Source organism: Octopus sinensis, linkage group LG18 (assembly GCF_006345805.1).
Source record: "Octopus sinensis linkage group LG18, ASM634580v1, whole genome shotgun sequence".
Taxonomy (NCBI): domain Eukaryota; kingdom Metazoa; phylum Mollusca; class Cephalopoda; order Octopoda; family Octopodidae; genus Octopus; species Octopus sinensis.
The window spans coordinates 39,701,154-39,726,012 of record NC_043014.1 but is presented as its reverse complement, the minus strand read 5'-3'; the positions used below and the strand labels follow the sequence as shown (position 1 = coordinate 39,726,012).

The window sequence follows — 24,859 nt, the reverse complement described above, 5'->3', positions numbered from 1 at the left end:
GCCCGAGGTGCTGTGCAGTGGGACTGAACCCAAAACTGTGTGATTACAAAACGAGCTTCTTAACCACATGACCATGCTTTATATTTTGAATGGTTTGATCTTTTTGAAAGGTTTGTGTCCACAGAATTTCACAGAACATCTGAAATCAGTGAGATCAAAATGAGTAATGTACCTCTTGAACAGTTCTAAGCTAAAGGGTATGTCATAGGTAAAACATTCTACTTGACAGATGTTTTGGGAAGGAAAGGAATTATTGTGCAATCATGTTATGGAGAGAAAAAACTGGGAAAGTGGTTTGTCTGGAGACTATTCACGAGAAAGCTATGTGCTTCGTGAGCACTTATAAAGATACTACTGAAGTGACATTTGAGGCAGGAGTTCCCTAACCTATTTCTTTACTACCCACAAGGGGCTAAACACAGAGAGGACAAACAAGGACAGACAAACAGATTACGTCGATTATATTGACCGCAGTGCGTGACTGGTACTTATTTAATCGACCCCAAAAGGATGAAAGGCAAAGTCGACCTTGGCTGAATTTGAATTCAGAATGTAACCACAGACGAAATACCGCTAAGCATTTCGCCCGGCGTACTAATGATTCTTCCAGCTTACCACCAGGCCATAGACCAGTACTGGACCATTGATCATTTAGAACCAGGTTACAGAGAAAGAATAATCTTAAAAATTTTATTTCTACTTGATTGACAATCAATGAAACCCTGCAGGATGTTTTTGCACTATATATGTATTATATAGATAATAATTAAATTATATATTATGCACTTCATTGTAATTTGTTATGCACCTAATATCTCAGTCTGTGGAAGAATTGCCTTGCAGGAAACCAGTCTGCGGTGCTAAAAAATTTGGGGCCAGCAGTTTTAGTTGATAATTGGTATTTGTCACCAACACATGTTACTCTAAGTAATTTAGGGCTATGAGATACCAAACTAAGAACTGTACATTTTCTATTTCAAATATCCCCTTTGGCAGAAGTAACTATTTTATCTATTCTAGTCCCTTTGCATTTCCATATAAGACATTTCTGGTACTGACAGCGATGAGAACAATCTTCATTTCTTAATAATGTTTGCAATGATATGCAGAGGAATGGCTCTGTGGTTAAGAAGTTTACTTCCTGACCATGTTCCACTGTGGGGAAGTGTCTTCAGCTATATAGCTCCAGGCTGACCAAAGCCTTGTGGGTGGATTTGGTAGACAAACTGAAAGAAGCCTGTCATACGTGCACACAAATATATATACTTTCTTTACTAGTTTCAGTCATTTGACTGCGGCCATGCTGGAGCACCACCTTTAGTCGAGCAACTCGACCCCGGGACTTATTCTATCGGTCTCTTTTGCCGAACTGCTAAGTGACAGGTACGTAAACACACCAGCATCTGTTGTCAAGCAATGCTTGGGGGACAAACAGACATACATATATATATATATATACATATATACGACAGGCTTCTTTCAGTTTCCGTCTACCAAATCCACTCACAAGGCATTGGTCGGCCCGAGGCTATAGCAGAAGACACTTGCCCAAGATACCACGTAGTGGGACTGAACCCGGAGCCATGTGGTTGGGTAGCAAGCTACTTACCACACAGCCATATATATATATAGTCCCACTGCGTGGCATCTTGGGCAAGTGTCTTCTGCTATAGCCCCGGGCCGACCAAAGCCTTGTGAGTGGATTTGGTAGACGGAAACTGAAAGAAGCCTGTCGTATATATGTACATATATGTGTTTGTCCCCCTAGCTTGTCCCGGGGTCGAGTTGCTCGACTAAAGGCGGTGCTCCAGCATGGCCGCAGTCAAATGACTGAAACAAGTAAAAGAGTAAAGAGAGTATATATATTTGTGTGCACGTATGACAGGCTTCGTTCAGTTTGTCTACCAAATCCACTCACAAGGCTTTGGTCAGCCTGGAGCTTATATATATATATATATAAATATATATATATATATCTAGAGAGAGAGGGAGAGAGAGAAAGAAGCTTACCATGTATGTATGTGCATGTACCTTCGACTTGACATTATATAATAGTTAGATGTTGAAACCATTTGTGCTTGAGTTTATTTGCTAACTGCAAGGAGCTGTATACAACTGTTTATGTAAGAAACTAGCTGTTATTTCTAGCATTGGAAATCAACAATTGTACACAGGAGAAAACGACAAAACTCTGTTGAGGTTTTATGAACTAAATTTATTTCTGGCTGTGAGAGTTTGAAGGTAATTGTGCTTGGTGTAATCGAAATAGTATTACGAAAAATGTTGAGAAGGTTTGGATGTCATTGTAAATGAGATAGTATTAGTAAAGTTACAGCTAGTCATTGTGTTGTTGTGGACAGTTTGTTACGATGAAAGTCAGCTCTGTGTTGCCGTTGGTAGCTAGTCATGACGATGTTAGCTCGATTCAGCTGCTGCCTGTTTGTATTTGCCATGCCATCTACTACTGGTTGACTATGCTACATCCCAAAGCTATCTGGTCGCGTGTGTTGATTTTATTCCGATGGTGGTAGCTCATAAAGGAGCGTGACAAAATTGGATATTAGTCACTGGGAGCCTATTCCACACTAGGTTGTGGTTGGCCAGATCTCGTTGATCCTGTGGGCAATATTCTTTCCAGGTGAAGTCACGCCTGGTTAGATTCGCTGATCATGTAGTCAACAATCCAGTGAATCGCAACTTTCAGTCATAAATGAGCATCACTGTCATACAAGTGAGGTTGCTTGTTTTCAGTCTTCCAAGTAAAACATATCTAGCTATGGGGAAATATTACCTTGCTTGAAAACAAATAAGGGTTGGTGACAGAAAGGGTATCCAGTCATAGAAAAACCGTCTCAAGAAACTCGTCTGACCCATGCATGAATGAGAAAGTGGAAGTTAATTGATGATGAATTTGATTCAGTATTATTTGAATATCTCAAAACATGATATAAATTCCTGTCTTGGGGGTTATTCTACGGATGATTTGTATTGCAGATATGTTTGGGAAGGGATGTTAAAAAAAAAAAAAAGAAAAAAGAAATGACTTCGCTGACGCTTTTGTGTATTGTCATAGGATCTGATGTGAAACCAGACGTCACTATAATAGTTAGGAACACAAAGAAGCTACATAGAAATAATTACACATCGAGAAAAAGACAATATTAGTCAATTACTAATATTTTCATTTAGTCTACAATGTGGAGGGGAACTCCAAACATGCTTTAGTTATATTGTCTTCTTTTGCAAATAGTGTTCATCAACAGAATAAGATCGAAACAAACAACACTAGATGTGTAAGAGACACCAAGAGACAACTAGAAATAAATTCAAAGAGAAATGACAGGACTATTCTATATAATTGTACATAGGTATCCAAAGTAAGGAATAAATATCCTTCAGGTTGTAGAATTCTTAAAATCAGGTATTGTTGACAGTAATTATAAGAACCTCATTCACGGACGAAACTCCAACTCCTTAAATATCTCAGAGACTAATTTTTGTCGTGTCTGTACAGGTAGCAGTGTCAAGCTACGGAAAACAATCCAATCAGTTCGTGGTCGTATCTGAAGATCGAACCACGAATTTCGTCTTTCTTCGTTCGGGACGTTTTCCCGAACTTTGTTGCTAGTTTCTAAGTCCCGCCTACTGTGTTATGAAAATGTTAAATAGTTTGCGTGTAACAGCCTTAGACGAACGAGCCAGGTGCATTTTCTTAACTTCACACTCACCTGAAGCCGAGTCAACAGTAAAAAGAGAAGTTGCTAAGATAATTATATCCATTTTCTACTCGTCGTAAGGGCTTCGATATTTGCATATGTATGAATATTTTAAAGAAAACAGCATATGAAACTTATAAAATCGCAGGCGCATGCTGCAGAGTTTGTTTATAGTTCGAAAGAATTGATTTTGAACATTGTAATATTGCAGACCCTTCATAAACTGATTAATTTTTAAGCGGAAAAGACGAGTATGAGTACTTTACAATAACTGTAAAATTAAACAAGAAGATATTTCGTTATTATCTGAAAGTCAAGGTTGAAGAACTTCACAAATATTTTATTAATTTAAACAAAACAACACAATGTTTAATGCTCAGGTAGTGAATACGTCTGTTGATATACAGAGAAACCAAAGTTAATATTAATATATATTTATAAATATATGTCTATATAGCGTGTCAGTTATTCAAGAGATCTTAGAGGATTTATGAGAGCCCTTAGGAAGGATTAATAAAAGTCATATATTTCTATATGTTGTAATAAATATGAAGTTGTTTCAATTCAGTAAAGAATGTTAAGGTCAGAAAATTTTGGCGGGGAATACCATCAATCTGATTGGTCAATATTAGGTCCTGATCGAGGATGTGTAAATTTCATCAACATTTATCCGAAAAGTTTCTAATATGTTGATCGAATGTTAAAAAAAAAACAAACACTTGATAATTGATTCTCGAAGTATTTTAAAATGATTGCTTGTGCAAAAATAATTATTATTGATGAGATCGTAGATCTTTAACTCAGAAGGTGTGTACTGTTGACGGAGCCATCTTTCCAGGCCTCGATGTTAGCAGGTTTATAGTAATGGCGCGGCCACGGTTTCCAGGGCGTCCTGGCTGTAGATACGAGCGAATATCTGTTCGCTATGGCGAAGAAGAGTTTAGAACGCAAATAGATCCAAACTTAGGATTGGTACGAAGCTTTTATTGTGGATTGAAACTATTCCGGGAACTCGTTGGCGAATCAGACGAGGTAATATTTATCATATCTTCTAATTCTTACCAAAATGGCTGCCATCGTACAGTGTATCAGCCAAATTTGTGCTAAAATCTCTGAAATATTCTCCTTTCGACTCTTAAAACTCTAAAATATATAAATGCCGGTGTTCCTACTTATCTCATCTTTTGTTTAACGTTGTTAATTGAGTGGAAAATGGCTTTAAGGTTACAGTGAATCTAAAATTGTCAATATTGTTCTACAGTGACTTTAAAGCACTACACTGACAAGATGGCGGCTTATTCGCTTTGGTTATTTTAGTTTATTGTGAATTAGGCTAATTGAAGTTTTTTGTGTTGTTTTCATATAGCTGGATGACTATTATTTATATTTTGTTTTCCAATAAGTACAATGCTTTTATCAAATTTATCTTAAAAGTGGTTATTTCGAATGTTTTTGTAGAATTGTTCACCATCACCACCACTTTTTTCTTCTTTTTTACTTATCTAATTCTGTGTAGCGATACAGTTTAGCGCTCGTACAAATTGCACGTCTATTTTTAATATTTCTAATATTTTATATACCTTTTCCATCACACCCCATAATCATCTCGTACCCCTATTTTTCATCCTTTGCATGATTATATTATGATTATGATAACTATTTTTTTTTTTTTTACCTTTTATATAGAATTTATTTGTCTTTCATTCTTCGTTGTTGCATATATTTTTTTTTTTTTTCTTTTTCGAAACCAAAAAAAAAAAAAATCCCTCTTTTTTTTTTCTTTTCTCCCCTTTTAATTGAAATTGAAAAACGAAAGAAAGGGGGGAGCACTGCGGTTGCTGTGCCGTGCTGTGCTGTGGCTGTGCTAAGTCGATATGTGTTGTGTGCAGCAGCAAGCAAGCCAAGCTTTTATGGTTGTCCAGTTTCGGGGGGGGGTTTGCATGTGTTGACGTGTGTTTGTTAAACTGTAGTAGTATGGTATGATGTGGATGTTGTCAGCTTTATCTTTTGCTACTTACTTGCACGCACCAGTTTCCAATCTGAAAACCATTGGTAGCGTTGTCCCCCCTCCCCTTCCTACCTTCATCCATCCATAATTTCCTCCCTCCCCCCACCACCACCTCTCTTAGTCTGGCTGCACTCTGATCTCGCACTTGCCATAACACAATGCTTTCTTCTTCAAAAGCCCTTCTCTAATAAATATATATATATATATATATATAAATATATACTTAGCATTTTCCTTCCTTAATTTTTTTTTCCCGTTTCTTCCCTCCCCCCACCTCCCTATAGCGCTCTTTGATATAGATCAATAATACATACGATCGCTACTACTCCCTCCCCCCCTTTTATTATTTTTTTTTTAACCATTTTTTTTTTTCCCTTTTTCTTTCTATCTCTCTCTTAGATTTTATAAAAGCTCACCGTGTGGGCGTTGTGCTGCTGAATCTCATTAGTAGCAGCCGTAGCTACTAATGCCACTACTACTACTACTGCTACTATTAGTACTGCCGCTGCATTAACAACCACCACCATCACTATTACTGCTGCTACTACTACTACTAGTACTACAACTACTGCTATCATAATCGCTATTGCTGCTGCTGTTTTCTGTTTTTTAATAATAATATTAATTTTATTTCTATTATGATATTCTTTCCTCCTCTCTCCCTATTTTTTTTTTTTTTAAATTATTTTTCGTTCTTCTTTGGCAATTTGTTTTGATTATTATTTTTATTTCAGTCTCTGATCTGCAACAGTCGCCATCTTGAGGTTCAAAGTTGATTAAAAAAAGTCTTTAGTATCTATCGCGGGGTGGAGGTGTAAAGGGGCTATTGTTGTATGTATGATGTGAATGTATTTGCGCGCGTGTCTCTCTCTTTCTCTCTATATATGTATGTATATATGCGTGCATGTATTTGTGTATGTGCATGCATATATATATCTATATATATATACATGCATGCTACCGAGATATCAAACAAGATATTAAAAATGAGTCTTATTGTGAACACCGATTTCGCATCTGTTGATTTTAGAGAATTTTTTCCCCCCGATCTTCTTTTGTAATAATGCTACTTATTTATTATATACATCAGTCTTTAATTTTGATAAGTATTTTCGCGATTATATATCCCTGTAGTATTATTTTGTTGAGTCCTTTATTAGGTCTAAGTATATGTTACTTCCTCATATTTCCTTTATGTTTTAAAATCTTTTCTATTAATGATAGTTGTGCCCTCTTGAAAATGCTTTAAAATAGCTTAGCTAATCTCAATCAATATCAGTCAACTTTTGTTCAATTAATAATTTGCTTTTACTATTATTTTAGTAGCTTTATTATTATTGTTTTTTTTTGTTATAATAAATAAATAGTGTCATATTTGTCTAAATGTGTCGGTCTGATATATGTTACGAATCAATTCTGATCGTCTTTTTTAAATCTTTCATAGTTACTCGTATAATCGTTAAACTATTTAACTTATTGTTTTTGTTAGAGTACATCTTCAATTGAAATGGACGACAATGACAGGACCCGGAAGTAGCTGATCCAACTAACAACCTGATCTTAGTGTCATGTTCATGCATCTAATAATTGCTGATTCTGACTCCCATACATAATCGTGTATGAAAATATACTTTCAAGAAATCTCCTGACAATGTAAGAATTATTATACATACATTTTTGCACACACACACACATACACACACACATATATATATACATAAATAATATAACCTTCCCTAGATGTAAAAAAAGTAGAACTATTAAGTCTAGCTAAAATCATTTTTTGCTTTCTAATCTCTTAGAATTTAAGATCATTGAAAAGAGAGAAGTAGCATCGTTGTTAGTAGTCTTACAAAATGAATGGTTTTATGATCTTAAAGTTTATGGTCTTAGAAAATAACAGGCTTGAAGCTGTTGGTGAGGCTCCATAGAATATTTTTAATTTGACGAACAGGTGGTCCAAGTAGAGATATTTCAGAAAATCTCTCCTTAAAAATATTAGTGACTGAAGAATATTTAATAAATGACTGTAGTTGACTAAGAATTTTGGTGTCTCAAAGTATTATTGTTGGTTCCACCTTTTATGCTTCCAGGATCAAAATATTTTCTCTCTCGCTTTCTTGTCAATAGAAATCATCATCTTCATCATTAGCATTATTAATACAAGGGTATTAATGATTAGAATAGAATCACAAAATATTGTGGTAATTCAGACCTTGTCTAATGATGTATTTCCCATCTGTTGTTGCTTTTTTGGTACCGGATCCCTGGGGTTCTGAATTTTGTTTCATTTAAATATCTTATCTTGGAAACTCGCAGTTGTTTAAAATAATCTAAAGGAAATTTGTTAGTCCTGATTTTTATCTCTTTTTAGGTGATTTCTGGAATTTTAAGCATTGGTTTTGTTGCGAAGTTTTCTGATTTTGTCTTGCTTGCCTTGGGATAGTAGGAAGAAAAAAAATGAAATCTTGTAAAAGATTTAATGAAATCTTGTTTTGTGTTTTCCAGTTGAGTTTTAAAATCATTTGAAAATTTGGTAAAGTTTTAGGATCGTTTTATCTCCTGTTGTTGAAACTTTGGTTTTGAGATTCGAATTCTTACTAAGTTTTAAATCTTTATAAAAGTAATTTTGAAAATTTAAAGAATTTTTGAAAGATGATTTATTTAAGGTAAAGTATTGAAGTTTTCATTTACATTATGCCAAGACTTGCATTTGTGTTTAATGTTTTGTTATTTTTAATTAAAGAAGCAACTGCCTTAGTAATTTATTTTATATTTCAGTAACTCCATTTTGACTACATTTTAGAACCGAGGAGTTTTTTTATCTTCTTTAATTTGCACTTGATTATTCTATAATAAATGTTTCTAAAGTTTTTTTTTTATAATTAAAGCAGTTCGGTTATATTTTATTAATTAGTAAATGATATTTAAATTTTCAATAATTGTAACCTTTAATATTTGTACTACTGATAATTGTACCATTAAATTTTCAGTAGAATATTTAAAATTCATTGAATATGCAAGTAAATCAAAATATAAATTATTTAGAAGAAAAAAAAAAGCATTACCATTATTTAACTTTCAAGAATAATCTCCCTTTGGTGCCTTCCCCTCCTCTCCCTCTATTTCCCTAAAATCTGAGCTTAAATGAATTAACATGAAATGATTTTTCAAAATCTTTTCTTGCATATTTTATTTGATTCATTATATGACTTCATTCTGGTTATATTTTAGGTTAAACCAAAATATTGCCGAAAAAATTTTTTTTAATTGGTTAGTATCTTGTAAAATCTAATCCCTTGCCAGTTAAAACTGCTCTTTTCTACAGCTTTCAGGATTTAACTATTGCTATATGATGAGAACCTTCCATTTGTTTTAAGTTAATTACTTAAAAAAAAAAAAAACTTTCAATAAATTAAATGGATTTTCACAGAAAACCTTAATAAGTTTCACAATGTGAAAATATTTTAGTCAACAATTGTCTTATAAGTGGTATTGTGTATCAGTTATTAATACTGGATGTTTTTATAAACTGATGATGTACACAATATTTCTGCCACTTAGTGTATTAATACTGACTTATTTTTTTGCTTTGTTGGTTAGGAAATACGGCATATATGATGTGATAGTTATTTTTGTTTATTGAATTGACTTAAATTGTCATATCACTAAAGAAGAATAACTTCTTATCCAATGCCTAAATATTTGTTAAATTTACATATAAATATATTTTTGTACTCTAGAATAATATCGATTATTAATGTTGTAATTTGATATTGTATTGAAGTTAAATTGTGTAATTTAATATCATACACATGTAATTTGATTTTACAGATATTAAATTGCATAATTTTTCATTTTATTAAGACAGTCTTTTAATGAGAAAAAAAAAAGTAACACATTCTGAATTAAGATTTAGATATGGGACAAAACAAATCCTTTGCTGGTTAATAAAAACTATTTCTTATATTTTTTGGTACAGGTGAAACTGAATTATTTGAAAAAGTCTTTGAGCCTTTATATTTCTTAGACCATTGTTTAGGTTATTTAAACGTTCATTTGACATTAGCTTCACAAGTTTTGCAATAACTCCATTTTTATGTAAATTGCTTTGTTTTATATATAGGATACATATTAATACTTTGATACACAAATACCACTTTCCATTTTTCTTTTTTTTTTTCAAATTCCTGTTCAGTTCTGTTTGTCTCTAACTCAAGAGTTTATTCTTTCAGTTTTACTGTAATTTATATTAAAAAGAAATTGAAAGTTAATCAAAGCAATAGTTGTAACAAAAAGTATACACATAAGTGTTATTTAAAAATCTAGTTTTTTTAACTAAATGTATATTCAGTCTTATTTTATTTTTAGATTCTCTAATTATGATTATCAACCACTTCGAATAATATGAAATTTTACCATAAATTAGTTTGCAAATTTTTACTCATGTTTCACTTAAATACAATATGGATTATATAATGCCTAATTGTATTTTGTCAGTTTCAAGGCAATTTCAATAGTAAACTTTGGTATAATAAGCTACAGTGTTAAAATGTTTGAGGTTAGAATGGAATACATATTTAACTTCAACTTCTGGTTGTTACCAAAGCTTTACGGTCATGTCATCCAATTTTTGGTGGCTAAAAACAGCGTACTTATTTGACACTAAGTTTCTAACATTCTCATTTTAAGGAGGTCTTGACTTAATGTAAATTTATTATTTGCAATTCACAGATTATAAAAGAAAATTAATTGTACTAATTTCTATTTGCAGGATGAAGAATTTGAAGGTTTCACATTGCAAGATGTTCGTGCAAGTACAAAAAAATACACAGCTATGCTATCAAATTTCAGAAATGAACAGGACAGTCCAGAAACTTCAAACAATAGTAGTTCAATTCCCTTGGCAAGTTGCCATGGACATGGTGCAAGCAAAACTCGGCGCCAAAGACTTCGTAAAAAGATGGCTTCGGCTGTACCTTGTATAAAAAAAGGAATAAATAATAAATCTTGCTTTCATTCGAGCAGAACTGTACAAAGTGTATATACAGCAACCGAAAAGGTTGCTACAGCAAAGCTCAAAAATATAAAAATCCGGTTGGAACCTGATGGCAAGCAAGCTAAAATTGTTCGTGGTCGTGGACGACCATCTCTTTATGTTCATACTGTAAAAGAAAAGAAACTTGCTAAGTTGTCAGTTGATAACTCAAAGAATATATGTGACTCTTCTCAAAAACACAATGCTTCGGCAGTTTGCAAAACTGTTGCAAGTGGCCATAAATTATCAGTTATTCCTCATTCAAAATCCAAACGTTTGGGAAAACAACTAGCAAAGCAGCTATTACTGAAAGCACGTAAAGGACATGAATCTTTTTCTAAAGATGGCCACGTAGATGTGACTGCTGCTCCTGGTTACCATCGAAAACGCTTTATCCTACCAACTAAAAGTTCCCGTTCTTCTAGAGTCATTAAACCGAATAAACGCTTTTTAGATGATGATGGCTATCAGATTATGTTTAGTAAGTCTCATAAAGTAGATTCTCACTCAGCCTCATGGTTTTCTGATAATAGTTGTCCAGCTGCTGAGGCTAATCTGTTACCATTAGAAGTTGATAACCAGAAGTGGAAAGATAGTGGTGAAGCTTCACAAAAATCTGCTCCATCGACAGAATGTAGTAGTAATGTAATTAACCCTACCACTCGCCGCAAAAGTAACCAGGGGCAAAAACATGTCCAATTAATTTCTGGTAATTCTGGATTACATGCTGAAAATTCTACAAAAAAGACTTGGCGTAAAAATTCAAGAAATTTAGCTGTTTCAACAGCTACAAAGACAATTACATCATCCAACCTTCATCTTGGAAAAGATGTAGGTACATTTGGAAAAGACAAAACCAATTCGAAAGGATTTATACCTTTTCATTATGCTAGTTCTGATCAAACAGCTCCTTTGAAGTCTAGTGAATCTCTCAATTCAGACTTGTCTAAAAAAACTCGTAGGCGGGGTGGTGGTTCAAAAATGGACTCCCTTCCCCTTGCGCCTACATATTCTCAATTAGGATTACATTCGGAGTGTACAGATGCGAAAAGGGACTGTAAGTCTGGAATATTACACACACCTTTAAATGAAACATCTCTAACTGGTCCAGCTTTATCTGAACAAGATATAAATGAAGGTTCTTCAGTTAGAATCACTGGGATGCTTGGTTCTGGGCTGGAATTAAGAGGTTTGAATACTCCTGGTGAAAAAGGTTACACCTCAACAGAAAGTGGAAAGATAGGACTTTATGATATGCCTCTTATTGTTGAGGGAAAACGACAACGGAAACCAAGTTTACGTATGAGACTTAAACAGTCAGAAGAAATATTTGGTGTCCGAGAAACTAAACGTGTAGATTTGCGTAAAATTGAAGGTGAAGAAGAAGAGACTAAAAAGAATCTAGATAGTGATAATTTTAGTCAAGACGATAATGACGAGAGGAATAGTTCCTTTGGAAACGAGACTAGTGAAATGGAAAACAAGCCTAGTCTACCACAAATTGAACAAAGTTTGCCCACCCTCCCAACAAGTCCATTTTGCCCCAAATTAGAACTCTTCAGCCCCACTGGCTGCGGAGGATCATTTGTTAGTCCAAATGAGAAACAAAAAATGGTCGAACCAGTTGAAAAAGACGTCGATGCTACTCGACGAAGTGGAAACAACATTTTGCGCAAGGCAAAGTTTCAATTGAATTGGGCCGCGTTGAATAGGTCAAAAGCAGCTCTTGCTAGATCTTTGCGTGCTAAAATGCGCCACGAAGAAAGGTTGGAAAAAAAGAAACTCCGTGCACAAGAGCAAAAACTCAAACAAACATCTGCTACAAGTCCTCTTCCTTTATCATCTCTATCGGTTTTAAGTAGAGGCTTGATAGATGTACATGGTAGCCCCAAACAAACAGCAGTAAAAATAGAAGGCCAGTATTCTGATTTTATATTTTGTTATTTATTGTGCATTTTGAGCAGTGTGATATTGTAACTTAAATAAAATAAAGAATCTATTGTATTTACTCATGTATAAATCACACTATATTATTTTTGATTTTAAAAAAGCACCCACTACACTCTCGGAGTGGTTGGCATTAGGAAGGGCATCCAGCTGTAGAAACTCTGCCAGATCAAGATTGAAGCCTGGTGCAGCCTTCTGGTTCGCCAGCCCTCAGTCATTCGTCCAACCCATGCTAGCATGGAAAGCGGACGTTAAATGATGATGAAACCTGGGTGTGACTTACACTCAGGACAATGCAAAAACTGTGAAGAGAAAAAAATTTGAACTCAGATTTATCTCTAAATTAGAAGTGCGACTTATATACAAGTAAATACAGTAGTTAACTTTTGAAATGCCTGTTGTGTAAGTAATAGAGGGTGTGATGTTGTGTCTGATTTGTTTTTAACCCATCCACTCAATATTTCATTACCTTAACTATAGAAAGTAGCTTTATATACCAATCTATTTTTTGTTGAATGTCATGTTTAGAAATATATGTTCAGTAATCCCTCGACTATCGTGGGTATTATGTTCCAAAACCCCACCGCAATAAGTGAAAATCTGCAAAGTAGAATCAGCACTGTACTGTATATTTTTTTATTATTTTTATAATTTGTATATATTTATTTTATTATAAATGCAAAACAGCATCACACACTCACCTGACTTTCGTTTTCCATAGAGTATGTACGAGTCTTTGTTTACTCATCTACGGTACTCTACAAATTTTTTAGAAATATATTTTAATTAATGTGTTATACAGTACTGTACTGTATTTTCATTTATTAATTTTTAGGTGTGAAAATGTTTATTTTACTCTTTTACTTGTTTCAGTAATTTGACTGTGGCCATGCTGGAGCACCGCCTTTAGTCGAGTAAATTGACCCCAGGACTTATTCTTTGTAAGCCTGGTACTTATTCTATCGGTCTCTTTTGCCGAACTGCTAAGTTACGGGGGACGTAAACACACCACCATCGGTTGTCAAGCGATGTTGGGGGGACAAACACAGACACACAAACACACACACATATATATGACGGGCTTCTTTCAGTTTCCGTCTACCAAATCTACTCACAAGGCTTTGGTCGGCCTGAGGCTATAGTAGAAGACACTTTCCCAAGGTGCCACGCAGTGGGACTGAACCCAGAACCATGTGGTTTGTAAGCAAGCTACTTACCACACAGCCAGCCACTCCTACACCTATTTTACCACAGAAATAATTAAAATCTAAAAGAATATAAATACCTATTACCTACAGAAACCTGCGATATACTGAGGAGTCCATGATATAAATTTACATATATTAGCCAGAAACATCTGCAGTGTACTGAGTGCATGATAGGTGAACCGTGAAATGGCGAATGATTACTGTATATTTTTTTTTTGGAGGTGGGGTATGTTAAGTCTATTGAGGCAATGTGACCTTGTAGAAAATACCAATTTTACTTTTTGGCAGATATTTAATATCATTAGTGGAATAACCATGACATAAAATTTCACAGTTGACTTGAGGGAAATGACATTACGTCTAACATTTCTCAAGATGTCTCTTTTTAACTGCAGCTTCATAAATGCTGTGAAAAATTGGATTTGACAATACACACATTATATGTTTATGTTAATGTGATCTTAACATAGGCGCAGGAGTGGCTGTGTGGTAATTAGCTTGCTTACCAACTACATGGTTCTGGGTTCAGTCCCACTGCGTGGCACCTTGGGCAGGTCTCTTATACTATAGCCTCGTGCCGACCAAAGCTTTGTGAGTGGATTTGGTAGACTGAAAGAAGCCCGTCGTATATATGTATATATGTGTTTGTCCCCCCAACATCGCTTCACAACCGATGGTGGTGTGTTTATGTCCTCGTAACTTAGCGGCCCGGCAAAAGAGACTGATAGAATAAGTACTAGGCTTATGTAGAATAATTCCTGGGGTCGATTTGCTCGACTAAAGGCGGTGCTCCAGCATGGCCACAGTCAAATGTCTGAAACAAGTAAAAGAGTAAGAGTAATATATATATATATTAAAAAAAATGATCAATCTACTGCTACAAATGAACAGTCTGTTGTATTGCTTGCCATTAATATTTTCTTCATCAGTGAGGTGTAATAAATCTTCTGGCAGAATTAAATGTGATCTAATGTTAAAATTAGCACATACCTTGTGTATATTTATATCTAAAGCTAAGCTGCTCTTGTGTGTAGTAGTAGTAGTAATAGTAATAGTAATAGCTGTTTTACCTGACTTGATGAAATCTAACCCTTTTGGTACATACCTGCCTGAAACTGTCTGTGGCTCTGTAGTACAAATATCTTCTTTTCAAAAGTTCTGAATTAAAATCTTCCACCAAACCTTAGTCACAATTTATGTTCCTAATACTAGCTTAATGATAACTAAGTTATTTTACTAAATTCTTTGTTATATATTAAAAATTAGTTAAAAGAAACACGGAGCATCTCAACAGAAATATGGTAACAAAAGGGTTAATATTTTAGTTTAGTGAAGCTGGTTAGTTCTATGTTGATTTACACTTTAATTATTAAAAATGATGTTTTCCTAAAGTTCTCACAGTTTTGGCAAATTTTCTGAAACTTTATTAACCCTTTCGTGACTGTATTTATTTTGAGATGCTCTGTGTTTCTTTCAATTACTTTAGATATAACAAAGAATTTAGTAAAATAACTTAGTTATCATTTAGCTAGAGTTAGGAACTTAAATTGTGACTAAGGTTTGATGGAAGATTTTAATTCAAAACTTACGAAAACAAGACATTTGTACTCAGAGCCGGTTTCAGCCGGGTTGGTAACGAAAGGGTTAATAAAGTTTATTAATAAGCATTGAACTGCTTATATTGCATTTAACTTGTTTGTCCAGGGGCATGGGGAATAGGAAAAAGAGTTAAGTTTGATGAAGGATAATTTTTAATAATTGCAAATTATTAAAATTATTTTAGCAAGTTCATGTTTATTAAAAAGAAAATATTTTGCCCCCCCCCCTTCTTTGTAAAAGGATTATGCAGGATGATCAAAAGGGTTCTTGTAAATGTAGCAGGTGTGGTTTTGTACATTCAGGAAAAATGAAGTTACTCTTACTCTTTTACTTGTTTCAGTCATTTGACTGCGGCCATGCTGAAGCACCGCCTTTAGTTGAGCAACTCGACCCCGGGACTTATTCTTTGTTAGCCCAGTACTTATTCTATCGGTCTCTTTTTGCCAAACCGCTAAGTGACGGGGACATAAACACACCAGCATCGGTTGTCAAGCAATACTAGGGGGACAGACACAGACACACAAACATACACGCACATATATATACATATATACGACGGGCTTCTTTCAGTTTCCATCTACCAAATCCACTCACAAGGCCTTGGTCGGCCCGAGGCTATAGTAGAAGACACTTGCCCAAGGTGCCACGCAGTGGGACTGAACCCGGAACCATGTGGTTGGTAGGCAAGCTACTTACCACACAGCCACTCATGCGCCTATAATATAACAAATTAATTATAAATTTGTAATTTTTGAAAAATAAGCTGCAGGCATGATTCCAACCACGAAATCTTGAGTGCTCTCTCACTGTGCAGCACCTTGGACAGTGTTTTCTATTATTGCCCCAGGCTAACCAAAAGGTCCTTGTAAGTGAATTCATTTGACTGCAATTAAAAGAAACCTATCATTTGTGTGTGTTTGTGTGTGTACACCCACACATACACATGAATGTGTGTTGGTACTGTTGTCTCAATGTGGTGGTTGTAAATGAGCATCACTGCCATATACAAGCAACATTCATAGTCTTTTGTGGAAAACATGTATTACCTTGTTTAGAAACAGGTGAGGGTTGACAAGAGGAAGGGCATCAAGGTGTAGAAAATCTTGCTTCAACAAATTCATCTGACACATGCAAGTTTGGGAAAGCGGATGTTAAATGATGAAGCGTTCTCCATTCAGTGATAACAAATAAAGTTTGAAATAGGACCAAATGGTGAATATAGGAAAATTAATGGGAACATTAGGCATTAAATGTATCAGCAAGCCTACAGTTCTTAGATGAATTAGTAGTGATGGAGCAAATCTTGAGACATAACCCGATCTATTATGTTAATAAGCTCAGGATTTATGCCTGGTACTTTTTCTGATAGTCATTTGCTGAATGTTAAGTTATGGACATGTAAACAACAAACAAAAACACACACAGGGAGAGAGAGACAAGCAGAGGCTTTCATACAGTTTCTGTGTGCTAAATTCACTCACAAGGATTTGTTGGCCTGGGGCTGTAATAGATGACATTGCCCAGGGAGCTGTGCTTTAGGACTGAGCATGGTTGCAAAGTGAGCTTCTTAACCACACAACCATGTTTATCAATTTAGATTCTGTTTGAGGCCAGGTTTTGTGAAGGCAGGTGGTTAGGACCAAATTTAGTTCTAAATCTCTCACATTGATTGTGTTCTCAGTGCTTTAAGTACTGTTTCTTATATTTTCCTTTGTTTCTACTGATTCTTTGTCCATATAATAGAATTCTCTATCTCATAGTGGCACATATGTTTTCATTTTCACATGTTTTGCCTTTTCTGTTTCATCTCTGCCTAGAGCTTCCTGAAGGTTTGTGACTTATCTGATGGGGGTGGGTTATTACTTTTTTTACTTGTTTCAGTCATTAGACTGTGGCCATTCTGGGGCACTGCATTGCAGAGTCTTTAGTTGAATCAATCGACCTCAGTATATTTTTCTAAGCCAGGCACTTATTCTATCAGTCTCTCTCTTTTTTTTTTTTTTTAATCAAGCCACCAAGTTATGGAGATGTAAACACTCCCAAATTTGTTGTCAAGCAGTGATGAGAGACAAACACACAGACATACTTGTTCATACAGCTTTCATTTCTTAACTTCTGAAATATTTGGAAAATGTGTTTATATTTGAGCACTGTTTTCTTGTCTATATTCACCACATATTATGTTAATTGAAACTCTAATTATGAAATTTAATTCTGGGTTTAGCTAATATGACTTATATCTGACATGAGCCCCAGGATTCATAATGCTGAAACTTAACTTGACCCAGTTTCCAAGGTGTATAAACGACTAGATTACAATAATTCCTCTAAATGAGATGCCATTCTGTCAGAATTAACTTTCCAGTTAAATGCTGGAACTCATTTACAGCTTAATGGATTGGAAAAATATAGAATTGAGAATTTTTGCTCAAGAACAAAATGTTCCATCTGGCCCAAGAATTGAAACCACAATCATAAGATCATTAGTACAATACCTTAACCACTAATCCATGCACATTGACAGCTAATATGCCTGCTACTATAAAAAATATGTTTAAATGCAATCTAAATTGTCAAATGTTTTATTCCAAAAAGACAGGATAAGAGTGATGGAGTATTTATGTGAAACAAAGGTTTCTGAATTCCAATACAATGTATGTTGATAATGGTAATGGTTTAAGACCTCCTTTGGTCATGAATGACCACTTGATTGCATCTAGAGAGTTATCCTCTAAGGCACAAGTCTGGGCAAGGTTGTTTATGGAAGACCAGCTGTCTTCCATACCAGCCTCCCCTCCTCGTGCCGTCACAACTCATTTCTACACCTGAGTGAACTGGAGCAATGTGAAATAGAATGTCTTGCTCAAGACCACAACAGACAGCCCAATCTGAGAATCAGACTCAGTACCTCATGACTGAGCCCGTTGCTCTAACTACTGCGCCATGCGCCTTCACATGTTGATTATATTACAATAATGATGAACAAAAAAATAAATTGTTTGAAGCGTAGTAATTTATCAAAACAAATGTGTTTGTTGAATCAAATTGTGGTATCTTTTAGTGTGTAGTTAGTTGTTTAGAGTTACAATACAGAGCTACTGACAGGATATGCACCATCAGTGTCTCAGCTGATTGCCCATTACCTTCTGAACTCATTGTAAAATACAGTTTATTGATTTTATTACCTCTTACCATATTTTCTGGCATTCAAGTCAACGTTCAAGCACCTTTACTATCTTTCCAAATCCTACAGCATTTCACATGGAATTTTTGGTTTTCCAAAGTTGTCTTGGTGTGTAAGTTAACTTACCCTTTTGGGCTGTGTATTTTGGTCTGAAAAACTTGATTTGTATACTGGAAAATACAGTAGGGAGGTATCATAAAACCAGTCTTTTATTTCATACACTCTGTTATATATTTGGTTATCATTCTGCTAGAAACATTGTATTTCCATAGAGAAAGATGTATATAGTTTGGATAAGCTATCAGTTTTTTTTTCTCTTTAGCAGTGTGTAATGTGACTAATACAGAGTTGAAGCTGCTGTTCTTTTAACTTAGATTTCTAGCTGTTCATTTTCTTTATTCATATTTTAACCATAATTTCTATAATGCTTCAAATTGTAATAACGCAATAAATTCTATTACTTGTTAAGCAAGCAGGCCAAACCCACCTTATTCTAATGGAACTCCACTTTAAAAGTCACTTTTTTTGTAATTTCTGTTTGTTGTGTGCTGTAATATTTTTGAGAAATTGAGGTGGTGAGCTGGCAGAAATGTTAGCATGCCGGCCAAAATGCTTAGTTGCATTTCGTCTGTCTTTATGATCTGAGTTCAAATACTGCCAATGTCGACTTTTATTGTTTCAGTATCAATAAAATAAGGACTAGTTGAGCACTGGGTTGATGTAATCAACTTAGCCCCCCCCTCCTCCCAATAGCTGGCCTTGTGCCAAAATTTGAAACTACTATTATTATTATTATTCTTTAAGGTGGAAAGCTGGCAGAATCATTAGCATGCTGGACAAGATGCTTATTGACATTTTGTCCATCTCTACGTTCTGAGTGCAATTTCCGCTGAGGTTGACTTTTGCCTTTCATCCTTTTGGGTTTGATAAAATAAGTACCAGTTGATTACTGGGGTTGTTGTAATCAACTCAACTCCTCACCATGAAATTACTGGCCTTGTGCTAAAATTTGTCACCAATGTTATTATTATTCATTGCTTCAGTTATATTAAAAGAGTTACATTTAGTTTGGATAAAGAGCCTTCATTAAAAAGCGAAAAAGCTTTTAGATTTGTGCTATAATTGAAATTTTCTTTGTTGATGCTTCAAATTAATTGTTTTATTTTTTATTGTAGGTAGTACTGCAAATCCATTAAGTCCTGGTGGAAGTACAGTACCTTTTGAGAATGTAGCATTGTCATCAGTAAGTCAAGATGATGAAGATTGTTCTTCGGCGAAAGAAGGTGCTTTGAAGAGATCAAGAAAGATGTGTGCTATATGTGGAGACAAGATTGGAGTCTTCCCATTTTTGGGTGTGCCATGTTGCACTGGTTGTCGTAAATTCTACACACTTAATGCTAGAAGGAAAAAAAATCCACACAGTTGTAAGAAATCAGGTAATATTCATGTATTGGAAACTTACTCCCCATTATTTTTATTTTATATTGTATTTGAGGGACAATAGCATTGTTAGTTACAGGTTTCAGTAAAATATTAATATATTAATGTATTTAATGAATATTAAATGTATTTAATATTCTGTGTATATCAACTTGCCTAATTTGCTTGTCCTTACATTTACACACTTTTCATACTGGGACATGGCCTTCAAAGTTTTAGTCGATCCTATAAGACCAAGTATTGATTTGAGTCTGATATTTACTTGATGTCTCTCTGTTTATCAAATGACAGTTTGAATATTTTAACTTTTGCGGGTTGATGAATATCTTGAGAGGGTATTTGGCTGATGGAAACTCTTTATACGTGTGTGTGTGTGTGTATATATATATATATATATATATATATATATACATATATATATATGTAAATAAAATATAGGTGCAGGACAGGCTGTATGGTAAGTAGCTTGCTTACCAACCATGTGGTTCCGGGTTCAGTCCCACTACATGGCACCTTGGGTAAGTGTCTTCTATTATAGCCCCAGGAAGACATCTCCTCCAGCTGGCTATTGACACACTATTTGTGCCCTCTCAGTATTTGCAAAGGGAAATCATCGTTCCCATCTCTAGCCTGACGTGATACACATGGACCTGAGTTTCTGGGTATTGACCTGTCATCAGCGTGTGACAATCACCGGTTGGTGATGGGAAGTGGTTCTCAATGCAAATATATATATACTTTTTCCAGTGACGAAAAGTCACTGATCTCCAAAAAGTGGAAACAAGCAGCAATAAATCTCTGAGCGAGGTTTAAACAGTAGCAGCATGACATTGTGCTGCTACTGTTTATACCTTGCTCAGAGATTTATATATATATATACGCACACACACACACATACATTCATGTGTATATGTGTCAGTAACCTATGCTGAGATAAGGATACAAATGAGATGTCGTTTGCAGCCAGGTTGCAACCAATGACTCATTTTGATGTTTACTATCAGCAAACCTTCCACTAGCTCTGTGCTTTTGAATTAGTCTGGAATAAAAATTCCCTTTCTTGCAAAATAGGTAGGGATTGGTGAAGAGAAAGGCATGCAACCATAAAAATTCTGCTTCAGATAGCTTCTGTCTATGCCATACTTGCATGAAAATGCAGTTGTTAAATTGATGTATAAAAGACCAGATTCTGCAAAGCTTCTAAATCAAAGAAATCTCGCTCGTCAGGTTAACCTAATATTATAATAGAAGATGCTTGCTTAAGTTGTTGTGCTGTGGGATTGAACTTGGAACCACTTGGTTAGAAAGCCAGCATTTTAAACATGCAGCTATTAAGCAGTTTTGAAGCATTTTTATTCTTGTGATTGTGAAGTAAAATAAATGCTGGCCAAACATATAATAGGAAATAGGGTTTTAATGTTGGCTCTGTGTATGAGAACTTATTTTCTTTAAACTATAATGTTAGATTTTAATTAAGAGGTTACCTTGCTTTGGAAATTGTGTGTATATGTATGATGTTACTTATTATTCATTGGTATTTTTTCTTCAGGGAACTGTTCTATAACTCGGTTAAACAAATCTCAGTGCAATGCTTGCCGTTTACGTCGATGTAAAGAGATTTTCCCCAGTGACATTGATGCAGTTACTCTTGCAAGCAGTGAAAAACAATTATCTGATAACGATTTGGTGTTCTCTCCGGCAAAAAGATCCTCACCCTCCGTGAAAAAAGGAGAGGGAATATCATCTACTGCAGTTAGCTGCGATGAAGCAGATTTTGTTCAGTTAATGTCACCAAAAAATAAGCAAAATAATCGCAGGAGTAGACGATCAAAAGGTAATTGTTTAAGCAATTGATTTGGGCATATTTTTATTATTATTTATTTTTTAAACATTTTTTTCATAATTTTCACCTTTTTGTCAAACAGTTAGGAAATACTGAAAACAAAAAGCAATACATGGTAATAGTGGACTGTAAAAATTTACAGTGATATCTCATTTTTGAAATTTAGAATTCAACCAATTTCATATTATTTGGTCGTATTATCTGTAAAAAGAATGTATTTGTACTGCAATTTTAATGTAGCTTATTCAGCATGTTTCAATTTCTTTGGTATCTGACATGTTTTATAAGAAATAGAAAATTATTAGCATACTTTATTTTGAATTGTTGATGTCTTCTGTTCTGTGTAGCAAGTCTGCTCATCAGATACAACCTTTAGTCAACTTTAAGCTGGTGAGCATTTGTTAAAATATTTGCTATTATGCTGCTTGATATTTCTGTTTAAAATTTTAGTAAATGAAATTGCTAATATACGATGAGTTTTAAAACTTTTATTCATCTTATAAAATATTTCAACTTGTTTAAAAGTGAACTAGCAAAATTTTACTGTTTATAAACAATAAACTTGTATTAGTTTATTTTGACTTCCAACAACTGTAACAATTACGATCAGATCTTTATAAGGCATAAAAATGTTTCTCTTTTCTTAGATATTTCTGATGAGAAATGCTTGAAAGAAGAAATCATTCATAGCGAAGACAATGTCTGTAATCCGAGTGAATCAAGTTCCGCAGCAAATGATACTTCCACCTGCCGGACTCCAACTGGTAACAAGGGCACTACTACCAAGTCTGGAAGTGTTCTGAAACTACGTCGCCGTCGCAAGGTGCGCTGTAAACAATGTGAGGGCTGCCTGGCTGATGACTGCGGTGTCTGTGTGTATTGTCTGTAAGTGGCCAATATTGGATTTTGTCAAGACTTCACCAGCTTGTAAAATTCATTTTTTTTATCTATTTTTTTTTTAAAACAAGAATAAAGTAGATAATTAAAATTTTTTTTAGAAGATATAAATATTCCCCTTAATTAATAATGAATGCTGTCTTTCATGTTTTTATGACATTTCTTGTTTGTTTTTTTCCCCAAATCTTGAATGTATGTCAGTGATTTGTCACATTATTTTATAATTGGTAGAGCATCCTATTGTCCTATTTTAACTTCAGTTGTATTGTAAATCTAATGTTTATGCTCAAACTACCTATGATGAACAACAGATATTGTCAACATCCTATAAGTTAGAACTTCTGTAAAAATTTATTTTTGATAATTTTATGGCTGTGTAGCCCCCATGATGTGAGATAGATGAATACATCGGTAATACTTTACAAACACTAATGAATTGATGTTTGTGCTTCAAATTGGGTTTGACCCTGTTTCTTCATTTAACACAATGTTTCTCAACCATTTTAAGGGTCCATGAAAAAATGTTGCTTTAGATGTATTTATTGCAAGAAGCGGCTAGATTACTTTTCACTCATTTAACATAGTTTTCTTTCTGGCATCTTTCTGGCAACTGAAATGTGTTCTTTCAGAGAGTGCTTTTGCAAACTTATACTAGGGAACATGCGGAAAAAACAAAATAGGAATTTTGAAAAAAATATCTATAAAGCTAGTTTTTAAACATCGAATAATATAGTAATCAAAGGGGTCTACAGGTAAAAAATGGTTGAGAACCATTCATCTAGAGAATCAATGAATTATTAGAATACAGAGGAATAAAAGCTGGAATGTTATTCCTGCAGTTAATGAATAAAAAATGGAAATAGCTGCATGATAACTACACAGCAGTGACGGATTCCTAATGGAAAATCTTCAGCATTTTTTTCTGTCTTCTGAGGTGTAAATTGCTGGTGTTTTGTAGAAGGTTAATTAAATTTTCTTTTCCTAGCTGTGACCATTAAATCTTTAATTTTCAAGATATTGCTGTTCAGTATTTGCTCTGATTTATTGTAAAATTGAAGAATATAAACATTCTCTTTATTTAATCTTTTCTTTTTTTGATACTTATATGGGCTATGTGGTTTTGGAGTTTTCCTAGCAACTACTGTATTGAATGGCTTTTATTTAAGATGCATAAGAAACTACTGGATGACTTATAAAGTGTACTACAGTTTTGTTAGATCTGTTGCTGAACCATTTTTTGCCAATAACCTAAATACTTACTTTGTGTTTATAAGGTGCTGGCTGATTTTCTGGAAGATATTTTTTTTTGTTGAAAAATGTGCACATTATAAGCTGTCAAATATAGTTTGTGGTTTCAGGTTCAGTTCTACCATATGGCACCTTGGGCAAGTGTATTCTTCTACTATAACCTCTGGTCAACTAAAACCTTGGCAGTGAGATTTGGTAACAGGTACTATGTGGAGGTCCACTAGATGGACTTTGTTTCTTTGAGACATACACTTAATCAGTCACCTGATTTTAACATCACCAACTAGCCCTTGAGTGCACTTAGTGGAGTATAACCCTTTAGCATTCAGATTACTCTGTCAAAAATGTATTGCTTATTTATTTACATTATCTTGTAGCTTTGAGATTTTGATGATGTGATTGTTTATTTTTAGAATGTTAGAATGACATTGTAGGGTAGGTGTGAGAGGCCAGATCTGGTCCGTTTGAACATGAAGCAGGTAGAATATTTGGGCCAGATATGGCCTGTTTAAATGCTAAAGGGTTAAACTGTTGCAAACATTTGCACCAGGTAATTGGGCTGTGAATTACTTTCTCCCTCTTGTCCTAGAGAACTTGAATGGAGTCTGGTGAGGTGAATACTGCCCTTTCTCCCTTGACTAAGCCATGAAAAAATATAGCTTCTAAAAAATATATATATTTCCTTGTTTTGATCAGTGACTTCTATTTATCATTTTTTTCTGCTGCAGAAA

General features: G+C 34.5%; 1 protein-coding gene across 4 annotated transcripts in view; it reads left to right on the top strand.

Annotated features, from left to right (window-relative positions):
• The first annotated feature begins 4,402 nt into the window (after window positions 1–4,402).
• LOC115221301 (histone-lysine N-methyltransferase 2A) overlaps window positions 4,403–24,859 on the top strand; it is a 64,053-nt gene continuing 43,596 nt past the window's right edge. Inside the window, exons 1-7 of one of the 4 annotated variants that reach the window (XM_029791461.2) lie at window positions 4,608–4,748; window positions 7,214–7,377; window positions 8,959–8,997; window positions 10,499–12,677; window positions 19,876–20,136; window positions 21,690–21,974; window positions 22,631–22,868. In XM_029791461.2, the coding sequence (XP_029647321.1) occupies window positions 10,562–12,677; window positions 19,876–20,136; window positions 21,690–21,974; window positions 22,631–22,868 (2,900 nt within the window). In that variant the 5' untranslated portion in view covers window positions 4,608–4,748; window positions 7,214–7,377; window positions 8,959–8,997; window positions 10,499–10,561. Of the gene's footprint in view, window positions 4,749–7,213; window positions 7,378–8,958; window positions 8,998–10,498; window positions 12,678–19,875; window positions 20,137–21,689; window positions 21,975–22,630; window positions 22,869–24,859 lie in introns of all 4 variants that reach the window. The other 3 variants (XM_029791460.2, XM_029791459.2, XM_029791458.2) reach the window with 3 other exon arrangements.